The 21,886-nt window shown below is 45.0% G+C and overlaps 1 protein-coding gene across 6 annotated transcripts in view; it reads right to left on the bottom strand.

The window, feature by feature from the left end:
• The window catches only part of MSI2 (musashi RNA binding protein 2), a 234,591-nt gene that overhangs the window by 143,562 nt on the left and 69,143 nt on the right, over nucleotides 1-21,886 (bottom strand). For all 6 annotated transcript variants that reach the window (XM_062592220.1, XM_062592221.1, XM_062592223.1 and 3 more), the window contains exon 6: nucleotides 5,825-5,917. In XM_062592220.1, coding sequence (XP_062448204.1) covers nucleotides 5,825-5,917 — 93 coding nt within the window. The remainder of the gene's footprint in view (nucleotides 1-5,824; nucleotides 5,918-21,886) is intronic.

Raw genomic sequence — 21,886 nt, 5'->3', positions numbered from 1 at the left:
AAAAAGTACATATTTAAGAGTACTCTCTCCCATGCAAGAAAAGATGAATTTTCTAAAAAGAACCGTTCTATCTGGACTGATCTAATAGTTCAAGACAACTAAAACATACCTTTACTGTAACTGCTCCCTTTGTCCTGGCAACATAGCCTGAAAATACACAGTAGCCTTTTCATGCAAAAAATCGTTCCCATAAAGACTAATTACAGTATTTCAGTAAGAAGATTTTTTTACACAATTCCCTTTCAATAACTGGGTCAAAAAGTGCATCTGGAGCCCAGTCGCATTAATGCATCACTTAACGACTGAACACAACCATTTACATCTGTAAGCTCAGGTGTCTCTGACCTACATCTCAAGATTGGCTTGCACCATGCCAAAGCAGCTTTAATTCAAACCAGCTTTCTCGGCGGTAACTAGTAGTTTGGGTACCAAAAGGGTTAAAATACCATGTCAAACAACAAGTCCTGGCTCTAAACCAGAAGGGACATGGGAACCAGGGCAGCTGAGTTATAAAGGCCTTATTGTAGCAGCCCACTGGATTGGAAATGACTTGTAGGCCTAATGAAACAAAACTTTGGCAGTAAAACAGAATGAAAGGAATGAGACAATAAAAGACAGGAACAAAGGGAGCAGAGTTGTTTCAGCTTAGGAAAATAAGCTCACTTTGTTGTTGGGAAAAGCCAAAGCCGATTAGGATAAACCAATGACTAGGCATAAGTCTTCCAAACTAATTACACAGTTCACCATGTGAAGTATAATTGCAAGTCGCAAAATAAGGACTACATTACTTTCACAGGAGCTCTATAAAGGCAGCATTACCTAGTAAAAACCCAAACCCTAAGAAGTTCCTTATCATCAGTTGCTTGCAGCTTAAAAGGTGCAGAACATGCATGTCCGGAGAGAAGTGCAATTCATTAACTTCTGGGGGCTTTCTTCTGCTAATCACAATCCTCTCAGTGAGGTTTTAAGAGGCTGTTGCTTTCTCTCTCTCTCTCTCTCTCTTTTTTTAACGATACCAGAAGCCTTAACCATTCCAGCATATCCTCATCTCAGAGGACAACAACCAAAGTCAGACCACAGCCTTCTAGGGGAAGGCACCAAGGCACTTACGCTCAGAAAAGCAGGGAGCAGGTAGCAAGCAGCTGCAAGACTGTTCTCATCCAGGCCAATTCCCACCCGAAGGCCAGTGTATCCCAAGGGGAAGGAGATGGGAGGGAAGGAAGCGCCGCCAAAGCAGCGGCTTCCACGCTGCCAGGAGAAGGGGCTGCTCCGTGCCGGCAGCTCCTCGGCCATGAGGCCGCGCTGGACGGCAGCAGCCATCCTGCAGCTGCACCGCTGCTGCACCGCTGCTAGCGGCGTCTCAGCTAAGTTCCCGTAAAGCTTGGTCTTCCCAGACAGCTCTTCATGCATCAGCACGAGGGCAGGGCGACAGACCCCGGATTAGCAAACGCTGCGGGTGAATGCAGAAATATTTGGAGTGGCTTTTACTGAAATAACAGAAGATCACAGAAACAACTTTATTGGAATATCAGGATTAGGTATTAAACAATAGCTTCTCCCCCTCCATCTGATTTTAAAGGGTTATGGTCTGGGCTGGGTTTGGTTTTGCGCCTTGGGTTTTGGGGGGTTCTTTGCAAACTTACCGCTACTCTTGTGACGCGGACAGCTGGTTTCAGCTCCTCGCAGCAGCTCAGCCGTCAGCATGCGGAGCACCGTCCCTGCCGGAGGGCAGTCCTGGCCCTCGGCTGCCGGGGGCCCGACGGCACGGGAGCTTCCCTGGGCAGCCACGGGGATACCCAGCCTGCCCGGAGCAGTTCCTGGGCTCCCGCACGAGCCCCTTTCTGCTCCCCAGCCCCGTCCGGGGTAACGACTTGGCTGCAGGGAAAGACAGTGCCGCTTTCTTTTCCCCCTCCCGGCCACGCAGGCGGCCTGCTGCCCGGCTCGTGCTCCCTGAACCAGCCAGAGACGACTGGCGGGGGATCCTCAGCCCGGCCTCGGGCCCGCGCCGCCCGTGTCTGCGTGCCTCGGTGGGCTCCACGTGCCGCGCTGCGCCCGGGGCCTCGGGAAGGGCCCCTGCCTCAGCACCAGTCCCGTCTCATCTCCCCACAGCCCAACTTCGCTGCCAGGGAGGCTCCAATAAGCAATTCAAAAATCATGAGGCATTTAATTGCACCATTTTTGGCTCATTCTGCTGAGCCTTCTCCTTTTATTCACGTAATTTTTTCCAGTTCTCCTCTGCAGCTTACAGCAACTAGGGACTTCCCTTCTTTGCTAAATGAAAGCTGGGAGTCTTACAGATCCCAGGCTTTACAGGAAGAAAAGGCAATCGTTATCAGAAATTTCATGATAGAAGTCTCAGGAGTTATCATTACCACATCTCCTGGTGTTTTAACTGGCAGGCATGTGCACTGATAAAGTCAGGGAAGAGAGTTTACTAATGCAGCTTTCCTTTTTATTGGAGAAAAGTTTTCTAACGTTTAGTTTTCAAAAAGAAGCGGTTTCAAATTCAACACTTTAAGCCCTTTCCCGCCAACTCTATTTAAATTAGTGAGTCAGTTTAGCCCAAAACCTGATAGCTGTTCTAATTACCTAGTGTATTTTGAGCACTACCCCAAGTTACCAAAACAACGTCCCCTGGTTGCAAAGCTCCTCTCTGCAGCAAGTACAAACAAGATTTTGAGAATCACGCCACTAGTTAAGCAATTATTCCACTCAAATAAATAAGCTCAACATTTCAAAGAGCAAGTCACCTGAGATGTTTGTATCAAACATGGGTGGCTCCTCTAGATGTTAATTATATAATACCATTTATTTATTTTAAGGAAGTGCTAAGCAAATCCAAATCTTGCCGATCAATTGCGATGCATTATTCGCATTGCAATGGCTTCAGTCGAGAGGGAGGCTCGCACGCTAAGCGTCGTACGGGTGCCTTGCTGGAGCTCCTGCCGCACGGAGCCTGTGAGCTGACCGCATGAGGCAAGGAAGGGTCAGCCATGCAGAGGGAAGCAAATCCTGCAAGGTCCCACAGCAGATTAGGGCCAGTCTGGGGTGAATATATCCCACCTTCTGCAGCATATTAACAAGCCTTCTAATTTAGTGGACAAGTCCACAACTCCTAGGGACACTAACTAGCTCTGCATCTTCCCCAGGGCCTTGGGCAGAATCACCTCCAAACACCCCCCAAACCAGACGGCTTCAGCTGATAAGCAGCAAAGTGCAGTAGAGGGAACTTAACTGCCTGCATGCAAGGTCAAGCGGCCAGTCACAGTGACAGAACCAGGATGCCTCTTCTCCAGAATGCCCCTGACTTCAAACTCTCATCTCCTTATCACAAGCTGGAATCGGGAAGCATGAAACACAAACGCAACTGTAAAAGGCCACTGCTAGCACAGTGGCAAAGGCTTGTGAATCCTGTGTGCTCCAATAGCTGAGCTCTAGCTACCGGACCACACCGCCTCAGTAGGATGGAACTCAGTGCCAGAGGAATGAGTTCAAGCCTTGATCCTGACTCGTGCAATTATTTTCAGGGCTTTTAGTTTTTTAGCTCTCAATTTAAGATACTTGATGAAGCATCCGATTTCCCAGAAGCATTGCTTTTTGAAAGTCAGGCATCTTTTAAGCTGTCTCAAAAAAGGCAACAGCACAAAAGCAGGAACTGAAGCATCCCGAATCACTAGTCACTACTGAAAAATGCAGCCCAGTTGTCTGCTTTCGCAGAGACTGTAAAATTGGAAGCATGAAACTACCAGATGGTAAAATTAAAAAGACTATATTAAGAGAGCATCCAGACAATATGCAAAATGCATATACTGAAACTATTATTAACTTAAAAAATGCAGGTTAGAGGAGTTCTGCAATTAGAAGTAACTACAGAAGAAATATCCAAAAGCTCATGTAATCCTTTAATAAAAGGCTCAGCAGGCTGTAAACATCCTGCTAGAATCGAAGATTATTATTGAAAATAAAATGAATGGTTTGCAAAACAACTATCAGTTCAGCACAGGAACAATTTATCAACTCCCCTCCTCAGCTCTCAACAAAATAATGCCAGCCCAAGGTTTTTCAGGACCAGATAAAAGAAACACAAACTAACTACAAGGACTAGAAGTTGCTTTGCTTTAGAATATCCTGCTGTGTCCTCATGCAACCATGCATCTAAATCATCAATTAACGTACTACAAAAGACAGGAATTCAGTGCACGGGACACTGAAGGCTCAGCGCCTGTCAGGAGCACTGGGGCCCCAGGTTCCGCATATCCAGGAGTGGAAGCATTCCTCCCCTCCTTGTCTCCAGCCGACCAGCCCACCCTTGCAGCTCACGCCCCAGGAAGCCAACCCACAACTCATTAGCAACACAGGCCGCAGTTCTGGGTCTGCTGCCTCCGGTTGGCAGTGAAGCACAAGCTAAGTCAGGTCCTCACGCCTCTTTTGCCAAAGGCATGCACACTCAGGACACCCAGCAACTCCTTGCATGCCAGAGAACAGAACTGGCATAACTCAATAGTGGCTTCGAGATCTCATCTGAAATGGCTTCCACTCCATGCAACAGCAGATTTGAAAGGTGGCACATTTGAGTAGAATCAGCCAAATCTGCCAAAGAATGCTGGCAAACCACTGCTGACTTCAGGAAGAGCAAAGCGCTCAAAGAAATGCTGTAATTCCACAACCAGCCAAGTTAGAAACAAGTAACAGTTCTTCTGGTGGTAAAAGGTTAAACACTTGTCCCTGAATCCTGATGCCACCCTCTGTAGTTTTAACACGACAATGTTCTCTTCCTTACTGCTCTGTGAACAACTCCTGCCAACAAAACCAAGTAAAAGAGTGGACTGTCTTGAGCCAAAGCAAACAGTCCAGCACAAAAGTACAATAAACAAGATTGGAGAGGAGGAAGGGGAAGAGTTGCTTCCTCTTTCAGTTTGGGGAACGCCATAGGAGATGCAGTGGAAAGCAGCCTGAAATCAGCAGGAGGTTTTTCAGCAGAGTCTCTGATGCCACTGCTACCACTGAAGGGGCTATCATGAATTGCTCTTAAAGCACATGGCTCTGCAAGCTCCTCACCTCTCTGAGCTTCTGACAAAGCCCGGGGGACCCAAAGTGCACAAAGCAGCTTCCTCCCAACAGATCCCAACCCTCCAGCGGGGCCCTGAGGACAGGGCACTCCACAGAGGTCAGTGGCACAAAGCTCCAGCCAGACATTCAGCTGTAGGGTTTGAGTAATTCATCTCATCACTGAAAAGACTATTCTGCCAGGGTTCAGATTTCCTTCAGACAGTACTAAATCTTTCCATAAACTTGTCTAATTTCAGGATTCTACATATATTTCTAACAGATCTTGCTTAAGGATTTTTTTTATGAGAAATTAAATGGATATTCTAGTGACTTCTGTATTACTCTTGCAATTCACATGGTTCCTTTAGGCCTTTTTCACAACTTAATGAGCTCTCTCAAATATGTATATACGCTCCTTTCACCACTGGAATTAGGGGAAAACAGAAGGCTGATTTTATGGAGTAGACAACTGTGTAATCATTCAGCTAAGGGTGAAATTGTTCTTAAAGATACACAAATTCAGCTCCCAATGATTTTTTTTTTGATTACAGTAAACAGTATCAGTGCTGTATCTATAAACATGCAACAAAAAGAAACAGAATTCCAGAAGTGATTTAAATAGTTTTTGAGAAATTATACTGAAAGGCAAGAACTTTGGTCTCTTTTGAACACAGGCCTCATTACACTTTTGTTTTTCAAGATACATAAGAAAAAGAAGAGAGAGAGAGAGAGAAAGAATTCAAAATATGCACTGTTCATTTGGGCAGGAACTTACCTTGCCAAATTGTTCAAAGTATTGCTTTACGTCTTCCACTACTGTATTAGCCGATAATCCACCTACAAATATCTTCTTTGTTCTTGTGACCATCTGTAAGAAATTACAAGACAAGTATACGATTTAACCAGATTATTTCAAACAATATGTGGAAAAAGAGAAATACTCTGCAGATGCCATCCCTAACCCAGTTAATAAGAATATTTCTTTACAAAAGCAATTCTATTTGATTAGATACTGGGTTTTTTTGTGTTGTTTTGTTTTTATTTGAGAAATGGCTGAATAAAGGCACTCAATAACAACTCTAGCCCCCGGATATTTTTTTTTAATAAATGATTTTTATTGTGCTTCTCAATGCAAATGTAAGCGAAAAAAAAGAGTCCAAGCGTAGTATCATCGTAGCTGCTGTCTCAAACACAGGCCGTTCCCCCCCCCCCCGCTTTGTTTTTTAATCCTAAATACAGAAGCGTGTGTTCTTGTTCTTCAGCAGACAAAAGACAATTATATCAAGCCTAAGCGATGCGTTATTAAGTTTCTACGGGTCAGTTTAAAAAGAACTTGCAGAGTTACTTTAAAAAATAACCAAGTGCCGTAAGACAGTAACAGCTACGCGCAGGGCGCTCCGGCCCCACGCCGGGGCCCCCGCGGGCCGCGCGCCTGCTCGGCCGCCGCCAGCACCCCCGGGCCCGCTCTGCACGGGGCGGGGGGCGGGCGCTGGGCTCCCCGCGGAGCACCTGCGTGCAGAGAGCCCGGCCCCCCGGGCGGCCGAAGCCCCGCGGGGAAGCCCGGGCTCCGGCAGGCCAACCCCAAAGCGCGCGGAGGCTCGCGGGCCACCTCCAACCAAGCGCAGATCCCGCACGCCGCCGCTAACGTGCTCCCAAGGGCAGAAAAAGCCACTGCGCTGCACGCTTGGACGACGGGCGAAACGCCCCAGCCGACAACGGGCAACACCCTTAAACCCCGAGCGAACACCCAGCCGAGCACCCGCGGCTCGCCCCGCTGCAAAGTCCATGTCACGCGCTAACGCAGGAGCCAGCTGGAACGCGCCAACCGGAAATTCATGCATTAAACCCTCAGTTTCGATCTCTCTGTGGCAAACTGGTTGAAGCAGGCTTCTTAGGAGCACTGAAGTGAAAAACGCCCCGTATCTTGACAGCAAAGGACTGCGCGGTTCAGTTAAGAGCCAGTAAACCCTGCACCCCAAAGGGGCACCACCAGAAACTGCTCAAGCCGGACACCAGCGGCGGGACTTCCCTCGCTTTCCTTTTCGAAGGACTAGGTAGGTTTTATGGCAGCTGCTGAAGCTTACGGAGGGCGGCGAGGGCCGCGGCGAGGGCGGCCGCACTCCCCGCGCTGCGCCCGCCGGGAGCCGCGATGCTAAGGGCGAAGCCGTCCCAGCCCTGCGACACCCCACGAAGAGCCCGGAATGGCCCCAAGTTCTCTCAGTGCAGAACAAATTAAACATCATTCCAGCCTCCGCCGCCATTCAAATCACCTGGAGCAGATTATTTCCCTCAATCAGCCCCCTAACCACGCTCTACAGAGCTTCACTTCATTTTTTAAGTTTAGAAGAAAAAAAAAGTGAAAAAATTCAATTATTTTTTTCCTGGCTGCAATCTAGGACTCCGAAATTGAAGCCCAAGCATATATTTTTCTGTAGAAAATTGTCATTTACAAATAAAGAATTGGCTAAAGCCAACTTGTAACTAAAGGATTTTGCAGGGCTGTCAAGAGCCCTCTGCCTGCCAGCATCTGATTTAAGATCAGGCCAAGCTTCTGTTGTCATACAAAAGAGGGAAGAAAGCAATTATTCTAAAGCAATATTTGAAATTATCATCATTTTTATATTTGACCAAGGGAAAAAAAAAAAGAAAGAAAGAGAGCTACTTCTTTCAGAAGCAAGATTGAAGGTTAAGAAAAGGACTACTTTGTTTCAATAGACTAAGTCAAAGAAAATATTGGTAACGACAAGCAAATTCACAACATTTTAATGCCCAGAGATGTGTAGCAGACTCGGAAATGGTTTCAGGCATCAGCTCTTTGCTACAAAAGTGAAGCACAAAATTAAGCCTGCTTTTGCGATACATGTTTTCCTGAAAAGACAGTTCAATCGCTTTGTTATACACTTTCCCCTCAGCAAAGGAAAACAAGTGATTTGTAGCCTGGGCACTTCCTCCCACCCCGACACGCTTAAGGAGGAAACCTCCCCGTCCTCCTCCGGCACCGGGGCGCAACGCACCCCCGAGCTCGCCGCGCGCGCGCCGGCGCGCCGCCCTCCCCTTTCCCCCTCAACCGGGGCCACCGGGAAACGCCGCCGCACCCCCGCTCCAACCCGGAGCGCCTCTCGTCGGCCGGCCGGCGAGCTCGGAAGCCGCACGCAGCAGCGCGGGGGACTCCTCGCTCGCCCAGCCCGGACGAAGCTCTTCCTGCCTCAAGTCACCGTCCTCGCCACTCCCTCCCCAAACCCATGCTCGTTTCAGGGCCAAAATACTAGGGGCTAAAAAGCATTTAGGCAAGTACACTTAATCTGTTGTTTAGTAAACGTTAAAAAAATACAAGTGGTCAGAGGCATACAGAACAGAGCCCATGAAAAAAATTAAAACTAAAGTTTTTTTAATTGAAATTTCTCATTTGCTTCGGAAAGCAGCTTAGCACATCTTCAACCAAAATAACTAAATTAAAAATGCATATATATCTATGTAAATATCTAAGAAAAATATGCTTTGTCATCAGTTTTCACCCACTATCAAAATAAAAAGTCCCCTCAAAAGAACAGTCCCCAACCTGAAGTCCCTCAGATGAAAGTCACCGAGGAGCTTGATCATCTCCTGTGCGCAAATTTAGAATCCACCTTCCGGAGGATGCTTATGCGGGGGGGCACTCTTACAAATAGCAAGAGTTGCCCTAAGCAACTAAGAGCTTGGTCACTCAGACAGTAGCTCCAGCCGTGATTTCCCTTGGGTGGGAATGACCGTGTGCGGGTAACAGGAGGTTATCTGTGTGCATCAATCACAAACCCATGTTTTATGAACGGCTCCAAGGGGTCTAGGTCATTTAGAGACCACAATACTTCCAAATTCCTGTCTTCGGTTTTAATTTGCAGGTCATTTGCTATTGCAAGGACTGCATAAAATCTAGATGCTAAACGTTTTAAGAGCCTTTGTATACCGGAGGTGTCTCTCTCTAGCTGTGCGGGAATCGACAGGAGAGTTGGATCTAACACTGGTTATAAAGTCCATTAATTGCAAGTACCTAGAGAATTGCTTTGTTTGTATACTGTGTTAGTGTTGCAGTTAATCAAAACACATGTGACTACTACTGCGAAGAGTCATTGAAGGTTACGATCTCGTTATTGGCTTGGCTTTTGAAAAATACATTTGCCTTTGCATTCTGAAACTGAGCAAACTGCCATTGATGCAGCAATTGCAAAAAAATACAGTGCTTTAGCAAGGCACTTTCTGGGTTTATGCCTTTTTAATTTTATTTTTTTGCAAGGTTAAAGTTATAATTAAATTGGTTTGGGGCATATCAGGTAAATCTTCTCCAAATAGTAAGCTGAAGATTCAGTCTCTTGAAACAAAAATTTTACCTTTTTCAACCATGTCAATACACTACATGAGCTAAAACTAATTGACTAACATGTAAAATGAAGGAATTGCAGTTTTGCAAAGTTATAGCCTCTAGTTCCAAAGTCCTTTAACTTTGCATATTTACATCAATTCTATTCTTAGGCTTCTTGTTTTCTCCTCAATGAAACTGTCTTATTACCATGACTATTAAAAAATAAGGGGATCTTAAGGTGACAAACAACTGCAGAATTCTAAGAATTTCAAAAGCACAAGCAACAGGCATCTACTCATATTTTCAGATAAGACAAGAGTCAGTTTAACACAGGACTTACTTATCTGACTTCATGGTAATGCTTTTAATGTCATTTTCCTACCATTCTTTACATAGCCCTTTTTCCTCTCATTCACCCCACAGCCTTAGTGAAGAGCTCCTGGAGTAGGAGGCAGGGATCGTTGGAAAGACGTGCACTTACATCCAGCTAGCACAGAGAAGAGACTAACTGTGTCACTGAATTTAAACATTCTCTGTTGCAGGGTAAAACGCACATGCTTTGAAACTGGGTTACCTACAAATACAGGTCTCCTAAGAGTTAAAAATTATGTGTCCAAAGAGTTAAAAATGATGTGTCCAAAGGCAGATGGGAGCCAAGCCAGAAATGGTGGACTATTCTGCAGGCTGTGTGCTACGACATCTTTCCCTGAAACAGTATCACTTTCTCCATCCCATCTCCATCCAACAGATTCGTGTGTTTTCTGCTCAGGAACCAAAGCACTTCCTTAGGTAACGTCACCGCTCGGGAGACAAGCGGTGAAGCCCACAGAGCCTCCTGAGCTGTGGTGGGGACGGCTGGGCCAGCAAGGTCAGGCTGAGCCCCCTGAGGGAAGGGCTCCATCAGGCCAGTGCTCACAAGGGCAGACACCGCCGCCTTCTGCAAAGCAACAGGCAAAGAAAGCCGCTGAAGCAAACCAACACCCAACAAGCTCAAAAAATGCCCAGAAAAGGTGGGTGTGAGCCTATGTGGAGTTTATTAAGGTTTTTCATCCTAAACACTTCAACAGGGTGGAAGCAGACTAGAGTACTAGCAGTGAATCTGCATCACAAACTGCTGAAGTTAACATTTATTTCGGATGAAACTAATTACGTGTTTATAACTGATTTCCAGAGCATTTTCCTCCTTGTTGTATTAGAGAGCATATGCGTGGGCACACGCATACTACAGCTTGCTCACCTAATCTGCAGTTTGACACTTCATCTATTCCAACATATCCACCTTCTAAATAGGTTTATAATTGGAAAAATCATCTTTGGTGTAGACACTGAATTGCATTTTATATCCTATTGTGTTGTATGTTCAAACTACTCCATTACTGCTAATTAAAAACAACAATAACTCAGGAAATATGGAAAGTGATCTTGTTAACTAAATTGCTAGGCTTCTTTGGCAGAATAAAACCATAAGCAACAATTCACCTTTTTTTTTTTTTTTTTTGGCCTCCAGGATCCTCATAGCAAATTCCAAATGGCTATTAAAAAACAAAATAAAGCAATGAAAAGTCCACTATGAAAAAGGCAACATTCACTGAAAGCTGCTTTCTCCGTTCTCAAAGAGAACGGCAGAATAATCACCCTCTTCCTCAGTACTACTACATGGTTGACAAGCAAGGGCTTTTTTTTGCTGAGTACCATTGCCGGGTAAATATTACAGTCTCAGGCTCCCACACAGCAAGGGAAACTTAATCCTGTGCAGAGAGGCAGCACATGGCTGTTTGTGCCACATACAACATGCTTATGCATTCAAAACTGGATTTAAGCAAGACTTAAACAGTGCAAATACCTGGTGCCTGACCTCTGCAGCAGCTAATGTCATCCTGCGAGAACTGACTCAAGGTAGGCAGGGACGAAAGCGCTCTTGAACCCGTGCAAGGGCCTCAGATTCGGAGCTGGGAAAAATCAGTTCCATTGATTTCCGCAGACAATACGAACAGATTGCATTCTCCTGCTTCATTCATAAATGAAATTGTTAACTTGGTCCCTGCTGTATTGCTAGTTTTTGGCTGCCTTTAGTTTTGCTGTTAACTTTGGGAGTGTTTCTTTTTTTTTTTCTGATGACGATAGTATCAGCAGGAGGCAGAACAAGCAAAGCTCAATTTTTACAGGATAGATTGAATTGGCAACACTAGCCAGAGGCATCCCTGGAGTTTCACAAGCAAATCTGGCCCGGGATCTAGTAGTGCACTGCTGGGTCATCCTCCCAACCACCACCCAACCTCAGCTGCCTCCCCGACACCCCCGAGAAGACAAGCCCCCTGTTCAGCCACAGGGAGGAGCGGAGCAGCAGCAGCCTGTCAGGGGCCACAGCTGTCCTCTCGGAAGGGCTCTTCCCAGAAGAAGGGCCTGCTCTCCATGCTGAAGCATCCTCAGCCTTTCTGTTAAGCACACTTCACAACGTTCACCGCGTCTCAGCTACAGTAACATGTTTTGGTGCATGACCATGGGAGATCTGGTCTCCTGAAAATTAGCTCCAGCTGCGAGAGCTCAACATTTTTTGAGCAAAATCTGGCTTCAAGCTTCAAATTGAAAAATATGTAAAATTCAGAGTCAGACTTAACCTCTAGAGAACAGGAATAGATCATAGCCCCACAGTCTTGCTAAAACCAGTGATATTATATCCCCTAGGGCTGCTCTCCACTACTGTGCTCCAGTTAACTCTTTTTGAGTTAACAGAAGCAATGTATAGAGGCAGGAAGAGGGGAACAGAGAAAAAAAATCTATTTAAATTCCCTTGTTAAGTTCAGCTCCTCAAGCAGCACATAGTAAAGAAGGTAACTTTAAATATTCTGCTGAGTGCAGACAACTTACCTAACATGCCAGCCTGGCAACTGCTCAACAATGCGTAAAACTGCATTAATACATTAAACAGAAATAATTATTTTTAGAGCAATATATCTCAGGAGCACAAATGGACATCAATGTCCAATATGACCATGTACTAGGTACAGGATTTTTCCAGTGGTCATATAGTTTAGGTACAAAGGTCTCAGAGGGAAGTAATTGTGTTCCTAAATCCACAGGCTACTTGCAAAACTTTACCTTGTTCAGGAAAAACAGAGACAGTTCTCTGCCACAGGGACCTCACGTTCAAAGATACGGCAGGAGTGTTTGGTGAGAACACAGCATTCATTGACCATTACCACGGTTCATCATTTCCACTATTTATTTTGTAATATTTCTTTCCAGAAGATATTATCTGCCATATGCAAAAAAACAACCAAAAACCCTCTGTCCTCCACCACGACATACAATCATAAAAGAGCAAGTTTACAAGGTTATGTTCAGAGTGGATTTGGAAATAGGGCTCTACAAGTGTAGGAAGCAGCTTTTCAGCTGGGGGGACTAAAGTAGGGCACCCTGGGAAATCAAACCAAGAAGCTTTCCAGAACATACCCAAGTCCTCAGTTTTAATTTGGAAGAATACAAGGAGGAGGTAAGACAACTAACAGCAGCCTCAACTACGAGATACAGGAGGGGCACGCGGGAAGACAAGACACTGTATGGGAGCTGAATACGGCAGCAAACAGCGCTTTCTTCTGATGGACAGCGGGCTGCACCATCAACGCAGACTCAACTGTTGTAGATCCACTGAAAGCAGCGATTTGCAGAGGGCTTTGACAGTCAAGAGCAGCTGAGGATCTGCCCCAGAGGACAGCTGCCTGTTTGGTGATGACCACAAAGGCCAACAACTTCAGAGCCGTGTGCCTCGAGTTAGATTCCAAAATCCATACTGAGGCACTTAAGTGGCCTAATTTTTCCAAGTCCTGCAGCTCCCATTGACTCAAAACCCTCAGCCAAGAGTCCTCCCGACATTTTTGTGATTTGAGTCATACCAACCCAATTAAAATCTATAAATCTTAAGAGCAAAAGCACTAGGCAGAATTGAGTAAGTATCTTTGATTGTTGCCATATTTGCATACAGCTGCAGCTCACTGCCCAAAGCCCCGCCAGCCCCCAGGCTCTGCCGGCTCACGCAAAACGTTCCCACCGGCCAGTCTCAAACCCTCCTAAGGGCATGAGCCAAACAGCTCATGGACGTGCAGGCAGACTGAGACATGTTCAACCACAAGCTGCTGCCTACTCACCGGTGCGTTGTTCAGGCCTGTAAAAGTCACACTGCCACATCACAGCAGGCAGATAGGAGCCAAAAACTGGATCCTGCACAGGACTCTTCCACCACGGACACTGCCGTTTGGCAAACTGTCACAGAGGAAGGCGTTGCAACCCACTCACTGATTTGCAGGGGACACAATCTCGTCCTACTGGCAACTGCTATCACTTTTCCTTCTTTCAGTGTGCCATACTTAGCACCAAGATTAAGAAGGTACACAGGCAGTTACGCTGTTTGGAAAGCGATGCCTTTCAGCATGCAAGCAGCTTGCTCAATACACCCAAAGCACCTGGTTCTGCAGCTAGAATGGCTTTTATGGTGCTGTCAGTGAACCACCCAGCATGCACTTACAAAAAAAAAATGAAGAAACATATTTGGAAGTTTTACGCAGTCCTTGACAAAATACAATAGTATAGTCAAGTTCAGAGACAAAGAGCTCATGTTCTTCAGGAGTTCATAAATCCTTCCAGCTCTAAATCAAATACTGAGGTCATTAAGAAAACACACACACACAAAAAACAAACTTTGTTACCTGTATGGTGCAAAAAGCAGACATAATTTAGGTACTTCTAAGTTAATATCAACCGATTTTTCATGATAACCCTGAGAAATCAGTGATGAGAGCTCTCTGTTAAGATTCTAGACAATGTTCTGCTAAAACAAGAAAGATTCACAGGAAGGAAAAAGGAATGCATGAAGCAATTTACCTCTCCCACTGTACTCCAGATGATTTCTCAAAAAAGAACAAATGGAAAATTTAACCCTTAGCCTTGATTAATTTCATCTACATAATACAGATGCACATGGCAATCAGTTACTGATGAGCAAGTTTTACTTCATTTGCTGAGTCAAACTAATGTCTATGCAACACACCGCTCTGCTCTTTCACAGGGGTGATCTTCTCCTCCGATGCCAGACCACTGAAATCTTGCAAAATGTCCAGATTTGCTTATTGCTTCTGTGGAAAAGCTTTCACAATTTTATGAAATGCTGCATTTTATCCTCTTTTTCCTCTCTCCCACAAATGGTTGTGGAATTGCAGGAGTTACGCTACTGCTGTCTTCTTCCCCTAGAGATGTCTCCCTTGCCAGAAAGGGAACCCACCAGCCATCATAAAAGCAACATGGTTGTCGCTCTAAAGCGTATCAAATAACCCTTGACTAGAAATAAAAGGGCCCCGAGGAGCAGCATCGAGAACGAAGAGCAGAAGCAAGACAAGAGAAAACATGCATAGTCTTTCCAAAGGAAGGCAGCTCCTCACAGCTGCGAGAGCTTTGTCCCCACTGTGTGATGTTTACTCACTCACTGACCATGGGGCAAGTCATTTTAGTCTCTGTAGGGCTGATATATCAGAGAGTCTTGGGAGCAACTCAGCTAGGGTCTGCAGAGCTCAGCGCTTAAGCATACATTTTAACTCACAACATTTGCGGAAGCCTCATTAGGTTGAGTACGTGGCACAATCGAGTGCTATGTGCCTTGATTTCCACAAAAAGAACAACAAAAATATATCCCTACTGCTCACTGGAGCCTGCAAGGTTTCACTCATTAAATCTCATTAAAGATGCCGAAGAAGTGCAAGACATTGTTACTGACATAATTGTTGTTATTAAAGGAGGAATAAAAAAAAATATTATTCCTAGCTAGGAAGGTCACACCAAAATACCAAGCAAGAGATAAATCTGCCAAGGTCTCAAAAAAAAAGGAAAAAAAAGACATTATTTCTTCTTTACTCCAACATCTTAATTTGCCTGACTTTTCTTGTGCTGCAAATATGTTTCTATAAATCCTCCTCTATAGAAAGCTCTGCTTTCAGAGGGGGAAAAGTAGCAGATAAAATACAACCCATCAAAATGAACTCAAGTCTCTAGTAACATAACTAAACGTGTAATGTTACAGATGTTTTATAGCCAGGATGTCAGTTCCATTTAGATCATTTTTACAAACCCAGCAAGAAATATCTCCCCAATGCTGGAAACCATGCTAACAGGTCTTGGGCCAATTGTTTATCGAAACAAAGATGCAGGGAACAACCATCGCCACTGACCAAAACTTGGAGGGCTCATTTCTCAGCTTTATACCATCAAGTCTGAGAAGCAGAAGATGCCAGTCAGAAATGAGCTAGCCTTAAGACACAGGAGTAGGAAATGGGGTAAATATGAGAAAAAAAAAGTCACAACGGAGTAGGGATGGATTCCCAGTAAAAACAAAACTAAAGCAGAAAGGACTGAGGGCAACTGCTAAGCCATTAATAATATAGGAGAGGGGCTGTAGCTGCAGCCAAACATTATTCCCTCCATCCACTTACACTGTACAATCATCATCTTTTCTGGGCTCTGGTCCCCTGGGAGCACCTCTGAGCAGTTCGTTGTAGCTGAAAGGAGGCAGCTCTGAACAGAGCTCCAAATAAATGGAGCCACCCTGTTTTCACACGGTGCTCCTCTTCCTTGGCAAGTCACTGCCAAGGCGCAGCTGGAAACCAGAGCGCTGGTGCTCTGAGCTGCCTGGGGGGGCAGAGCAGGGCTCTAGACCACCTTCACACAACACAGTCCTACAGTCAGGACATCTCCAACCTCAGAAGAACTTGATGCAAAAAGCAGCCCTTTTCCAAGGGTAAGGAAGTAGACCCAACTTCAGCTTTACCAAAGAAAAACAAAGAAAAATCAGGGAAGTTTGATCTGTTTCAAAATTAAATTTAGCCAGCTGAATGACAGTAGTAGAATTTAAATGATTCATCTGTGCCCAGTATGCTCAGCCCAGAAGCTAAGATACCTATTTCATTCATTAAACTAGAGAAACCAAAGCCCTTCTGCTACTACTGCCACTGAACGAAACGGAGCGTTGGCTTCCGTGCCCATGAGTCCTGCCGAGACGAAGGAGCAACAGGCAGAAACCACACGACAACACCTCTAGTGTCCAGTACATCCCGCGTGCCCCACCAGTGCGTACACCAGCACCCAGAAGGAAGAGCATGCCTTAGGCACAGGCGGAAGAGGTTTTACTGTGCAGTTGCCTCTTCCTGAGCACAAACCCATCAGCTATCTCTAACACATGCCTGGGTACACAAGTGAAAGTCATTAGTGCACCATATTAACAGCTATTACACTACATGCACACGCTGCCTACCCAGGCTGAAGGCACACGCTGACTTACATGCAGTTTTACTTCCAAAGCCCACTAGCAAGTGGCACCCACAGCACAAAGATTTTTTACCCAGAATGGTAACTGCTATGTGCACTTTGTTCCTTAACTGCAACTAGCTCTGCCTTCAGAAGGGTAGGGGTCTAATAAACCAGTTATCTCAAGGAAGAATTTATTTAAATTTGTTAACATTGTAAATTTAGTGAGATTCTTTTTTAAAATAAGTGTTCATACATTGGCATTTGGATGGCAGAACATACAGCATGACTCAGTGCCCACACTTTAAAGAGACCATCTTTATGCAAGATCTTGATGGGTTCTACGAGATATTCGTCCTTTAGAACAGGCCAACCTTTTCATTTATTTCTCACCTCCCAAGTGGGGCTACGCAGGGACAACCATAGCACCATATCCCAGGCTGTGAATTTACAGTATGCAAACTCTCCACAGACACTCAGGGCAGGGCTCCTCTCCTCCAACCTTTCTCTATCAAGAAATAAGTTGCTCAGCCAGTTGTTCATGTTCTCTACACCCCTGGAAAGACAGACATCTCCAGAGGATGTTGTTATTCCAAGACAGACATTCCAGAGAGGCAAAGTTGGCTTTTTTCTCAATCTACGGATTACAGAGGGAGCCTGGACACCTAGTTTAGGGCTGACATGGCACATGCAGACAGCTGAAGCTGCAGGAAATAGTTACTCCATGTATTCCCCCCCTACAAGGTACTCTGTTTGGGCAGGGGGCCCCACCAAGCTCAAGGTGTAGGTGGACCAAAGCTAGAAGTGTTGGGCAAAAGCAAGAGGGAACTAATCCCGACCCAACTTCAAGCACATGCAATTAAGTTCTGGCTCACTCACAGCCCTCCAGCAGGCACAGCAACACACACTGCCAAGCTCTGTGCTGTTAGCCAGGGGTGGCAGCTATGGTATATTCAATCTTCAGTATGGCCCTGTCACAACTCCCTATCCTTAAGTATGGATACGGGGGAAAAGAAACACAGAGCATGGAGGAGGAGACCTTAGCACAGAAGAGAGTGAGCTAGTGCACTGGACCACGGTTGACAAAGACTCCCTGCTCTCTCTCAGCCAAGCCCGACAGTCCACGACAGTCTGCAAACAATTTCAGCATCTCACCAGGCAACACCTCCAGGGCTGAGCATGCTGGACTGCAGGGGTGCTCCCTAGAGAGACATCTTCACCCACTCCGTTGTATGGAAAGCAAAAATGCGCTCCCTGCAAATCATGATACCAAAACCACAGAGATTTTTGCCCTGTGCCTCTCTGTTCTCAAATGTAAGACTCCCCTTGTTTCAACATCACAAAATTTGGCACAGGGAGTGAATTAAAAGTAAACTGCTGTCCTGTTGACAGTCTTGTCACTTCTCTTCCTCCCTAGAGCTCCGAGACCTGCAGTGCTCCAAGAAATCACTGAATTGTAGCATTTCAGTCACTAGTTTAGACTCCAACCTACTGCAGGGTAAGAGCAGAGGCTGCTGGGTTCTCCTTTCCCCACCGAGGCTCTGCAGCACAGTGCTCTGCTGTACAGATGGTTTAATGGCTCCCAGAGCAACGGCTGCTACCATGAAGGAACTCATTATTACCCAATTTATATCATCAACAGGTCGCTAATAATTATGTTACTGAAAATAAGCAATTGGCTGGAAACACACTCATCCCCTGTTTTCACCAGCATGAGAACTCCACCACTGTCAAAGACTATCACAGCTCAATACAGTCACAGACTTGAAAGTACCTAACTCATTGCAACCCTGTGCCAGAAATCTCACATAAAAAGGCCAAATGACTGAGATGACTGCATTTCCAGGTCTGGCAGAATATGAAAAGCTGGGCCAACTTCCCATGAACAGCCACTTGTGTAGTTTGACTTAGGCCAAATATGAACACCATAACATCTGCCCTTTGGCTGACACGTGGGGACTGAACCGAAAACTTCTAAAGAGAGCTCCTGCAACTTGAGTCTAAATTCTGTCACAGAGGACAAGAGGACATACAGGCAATACAGTCCAGGGAGGAAATCACCAAGCCCTTGCCAGCAGCTATTTGTCAATAGGCAGGCATGCTGTTGGCAGTGGTGAAAGTCACCCCAGCTTTAGGTCCCAAACTGCATGCAAATTGCACACTACTGTTCATCTCTCTACAAGGTGGTAGTACGTTTCACTTCTAACCAGAGGAGAAATCCCAAGGCGTGGAACCATGCTGGCTTTAAAGAGGCTAGAAGCTCCACATCTAACTCTAAGACAGCCAAAACACCACTCCGGTATTAGTAAGAAATAAACTGTGAATCATATGAGCATCTGTACAGCACACATCACCCTGTGCAACAATACAGTTCATACAAGCCACCAACAAAATCCATCAGAGAGGTTTAACACACACACCCCTCTGGTCTCTTTTCTTTAAAAAGGATATAAAATATATAAATGAGCTTCCCAGACTGAATACAGAGAAAATGTTTTCCTTTCAAATGAAGGATAACATCATCAAAACGAGAAAGTCCTCAAAAGGTCAGCACAAGCTGCAGCCGCAGCCACGTGAAGCTAGTAGCAAGTCAGGCTCAATTCCCTCCCACCTTCCGAAAAGTCTTAAAGCCCAAAGGCAACACCAGAGAATTCTGGAGTAGCAGGCTACCTGCCCTGCCTTTTTTGATGGTGATTTGCTACCCATTTTTATGAACCCTGGTGTGCCAGTCTTTCTAGTTCCCAAGTTCTGCCCTGAAGGCAAATACACCGCCAGCTGTGGCAAGGTTTTGATAGATCTTTTCTTGGAGAAAGGGGAGAGGAAGAAGGGAAGGGGTTGCAGGTTTGAAAATTTCAGGTTATACATTCAGTTCAAGTTCAGCAATCCTTCATCCACTGTTAAATCGCAGACCACATGCTGAGAGTTAAAGACTTACATAGGGCTCTAGGGACTAATCGAGGAATGATTTCAGCTTCTAACTGTGCTCTAACCAGGCACTTAGGATGCAAAGCACAAGTTTGTGATACTATTGTACACTGCATCAAAATGACTTTTTGATACATTTCTGCAAATAGCTAATAAGGAAAAAAAAACATGACCCTGGTATTTAACATAATTCTTCCCCTCCATCCCCCATCCGTATATTCACATTTGTGACAAACAGCTTCTGTCTTCAATTAGGTCTACTTTATGTATGCATCAGGCCTCCAAAATATGAAAGCTTTTACACAACAACAGATTATCTAATGGCACATATTTCACACAAGAGCGCTTTTAAAATACCTAGCCACAGAGAAAAAAGCATTCCATTCAGTAAGTGGGGGGGGGGAGCCACACACATAAAAGCAGCAAAAAAGAAACTGAATGCATTTTTATATTAAGCAATCAAGTGCTGTCACACATTGAAAACACAAAGCACTGGAAGTTTAAGTGGGCATACACTAAGGGCCTTACCATGGGACACACTTTTTCAGCAATACTGAAAGCACTCCCTTATCAACGCACCACAGTAAGAAGCAGGATCTCTGCCTATTTTAAAAAAAATCCAGAGAAATAACTTCTCTTGACAGCCTGACAGCTGACATTCTTAACTGAAAAAGCTATGTGCCAAGAATTATCAGGCCTGGCTTTTCTCTCCCTGATAGATGACAGAGCAAAAAACAACAACGGCCACACACATCTCATAAATCAAAACTTTTATTGAATGCCTTGCCACATAATAGCAACAGTCAAACTGAATAAAGATGCTTTTCAGTGCTCATCTGTAAAATACTGGAGGAGAATAGAGATCATTTCTAGCACTAACAGCGTATCCCAGACAGAGCAGGTATTAATATCAGTGTTCTGGTATTTCTTACGCAGCTACCTGAAAAGTTTGGATTTTTTGATCTTTTTAAGCAAGAAAGAATGCAAAAAAAGTAAAACGAAAATAAAGAGAGAAATAGAAGAAAAGACTAAAAACTTTGAATAGGTAAGCAGAGGACTATCACATAACTGATAGTAATGCCTGTACTGAGAAATAAAATCTGGGCTCCAGTACAAAGCAAGTCTGCAAAGACACAACCAAATGTTGCAGAAACAGCTACCGTGTGCCCAGGTTCTTCTGTCTGGAAGCACTACAGATTTTTAGGGATTAGAAAAACATAGGTGAAGAGAAAACATGGGCATGCTAGATTAGGAGGAAACGAAGGCTGCGGCTCTACTCGGCAAAAATCATCATCATCTCCCAACTCAACAGAGCTTAGACTGGAACAATAGTAGAAGGAGCGGGAATGAAGATGAATCCTAGCCAGACCAGGAAAGGGCAGCGGGGCAGTAAAGCATACTCTCCTAGAACAGAAACTTGAATCCGACCAGCTGTGATTTAAGGAGAGCAGCCCCCCCCGACTATCACATCCATCTGCAAAAGCAGACTCCTTTTGACTATGTCAGGGTGACTCCCACATAGGATGGGTGCTGCATCTCCTACCGCATGGAAGACGACAGATCTCCAGAGCCCAGAGGCAGTTTCTGGGCATTCTGGAAGATAAGTAGCTTGTTTAATGGCTCTTTATAGAAAGATATGCACTAGAGTCAGTCAAATTTCTCTTTGGCAAAACACTGTAGGCTCAAGGGTTTTGTTGTTTTTGTTTTAAGAAAAAACAACATTAATTAGAAATCTTGTGGGAAAGTAACAATGAAAAAAAAATCACAGTGCTTTGAAGGAGGAGAAAGGAAAGATGGTGTTTAATTTCTGCAAGCAGCTCCAGATTAAATACACTTCAGCCGCCCCCTCGATTTGAGAATCTTCCTTGCAGATGACAGCTGACCAGCAGCTCACCTGGCAACATCGGAAGGAGGACAAGTCACCAAACAAGATGAAGAGACAGTTGAAGCTAACTCAATTTCATAACTTAAGCACACTGGTTACAGCAGCCCTTTACAACACACACAAAGTAGTACCGCATTTAAAGCTACAAGATTTTTTTTTTTTTTTTTTTTTAAGATATCAGTTATGAAATGTCAGTTTCTGGAGCAGTTTAATCTCACTTTCTAGCAACAGTTTGATCCTTAAAGTTTCCACGTTTGCTGCTCAAAGTACCTTATCAGCAAGCTCCGAAGATTAACTTTCTTACACAGTATACCGCCCCTCTGGGGACATCCAGAGCCCAGCCTGGTGCATACATCAACCACCAGCAAAAACATCCCGCAACGCAAGAACACAATGATATTAGC

This window comes from Rhea pennata, chromosome 20, assembly GCF_028389875.1.
Source record: "Rhea pennata isolate bPtePen1 chromosome 20, bPtePen1.pri, whole genome shotgun sequence".
Lineage (NCBI taxonomy): Eukaryota > Metazoa > Chordata > Aves > Rheiformes > Rheidae > Rhea > Rhea pennata.
This window is presented reverse-complemented; position numbering and strand designations above follow the sequence as displayed.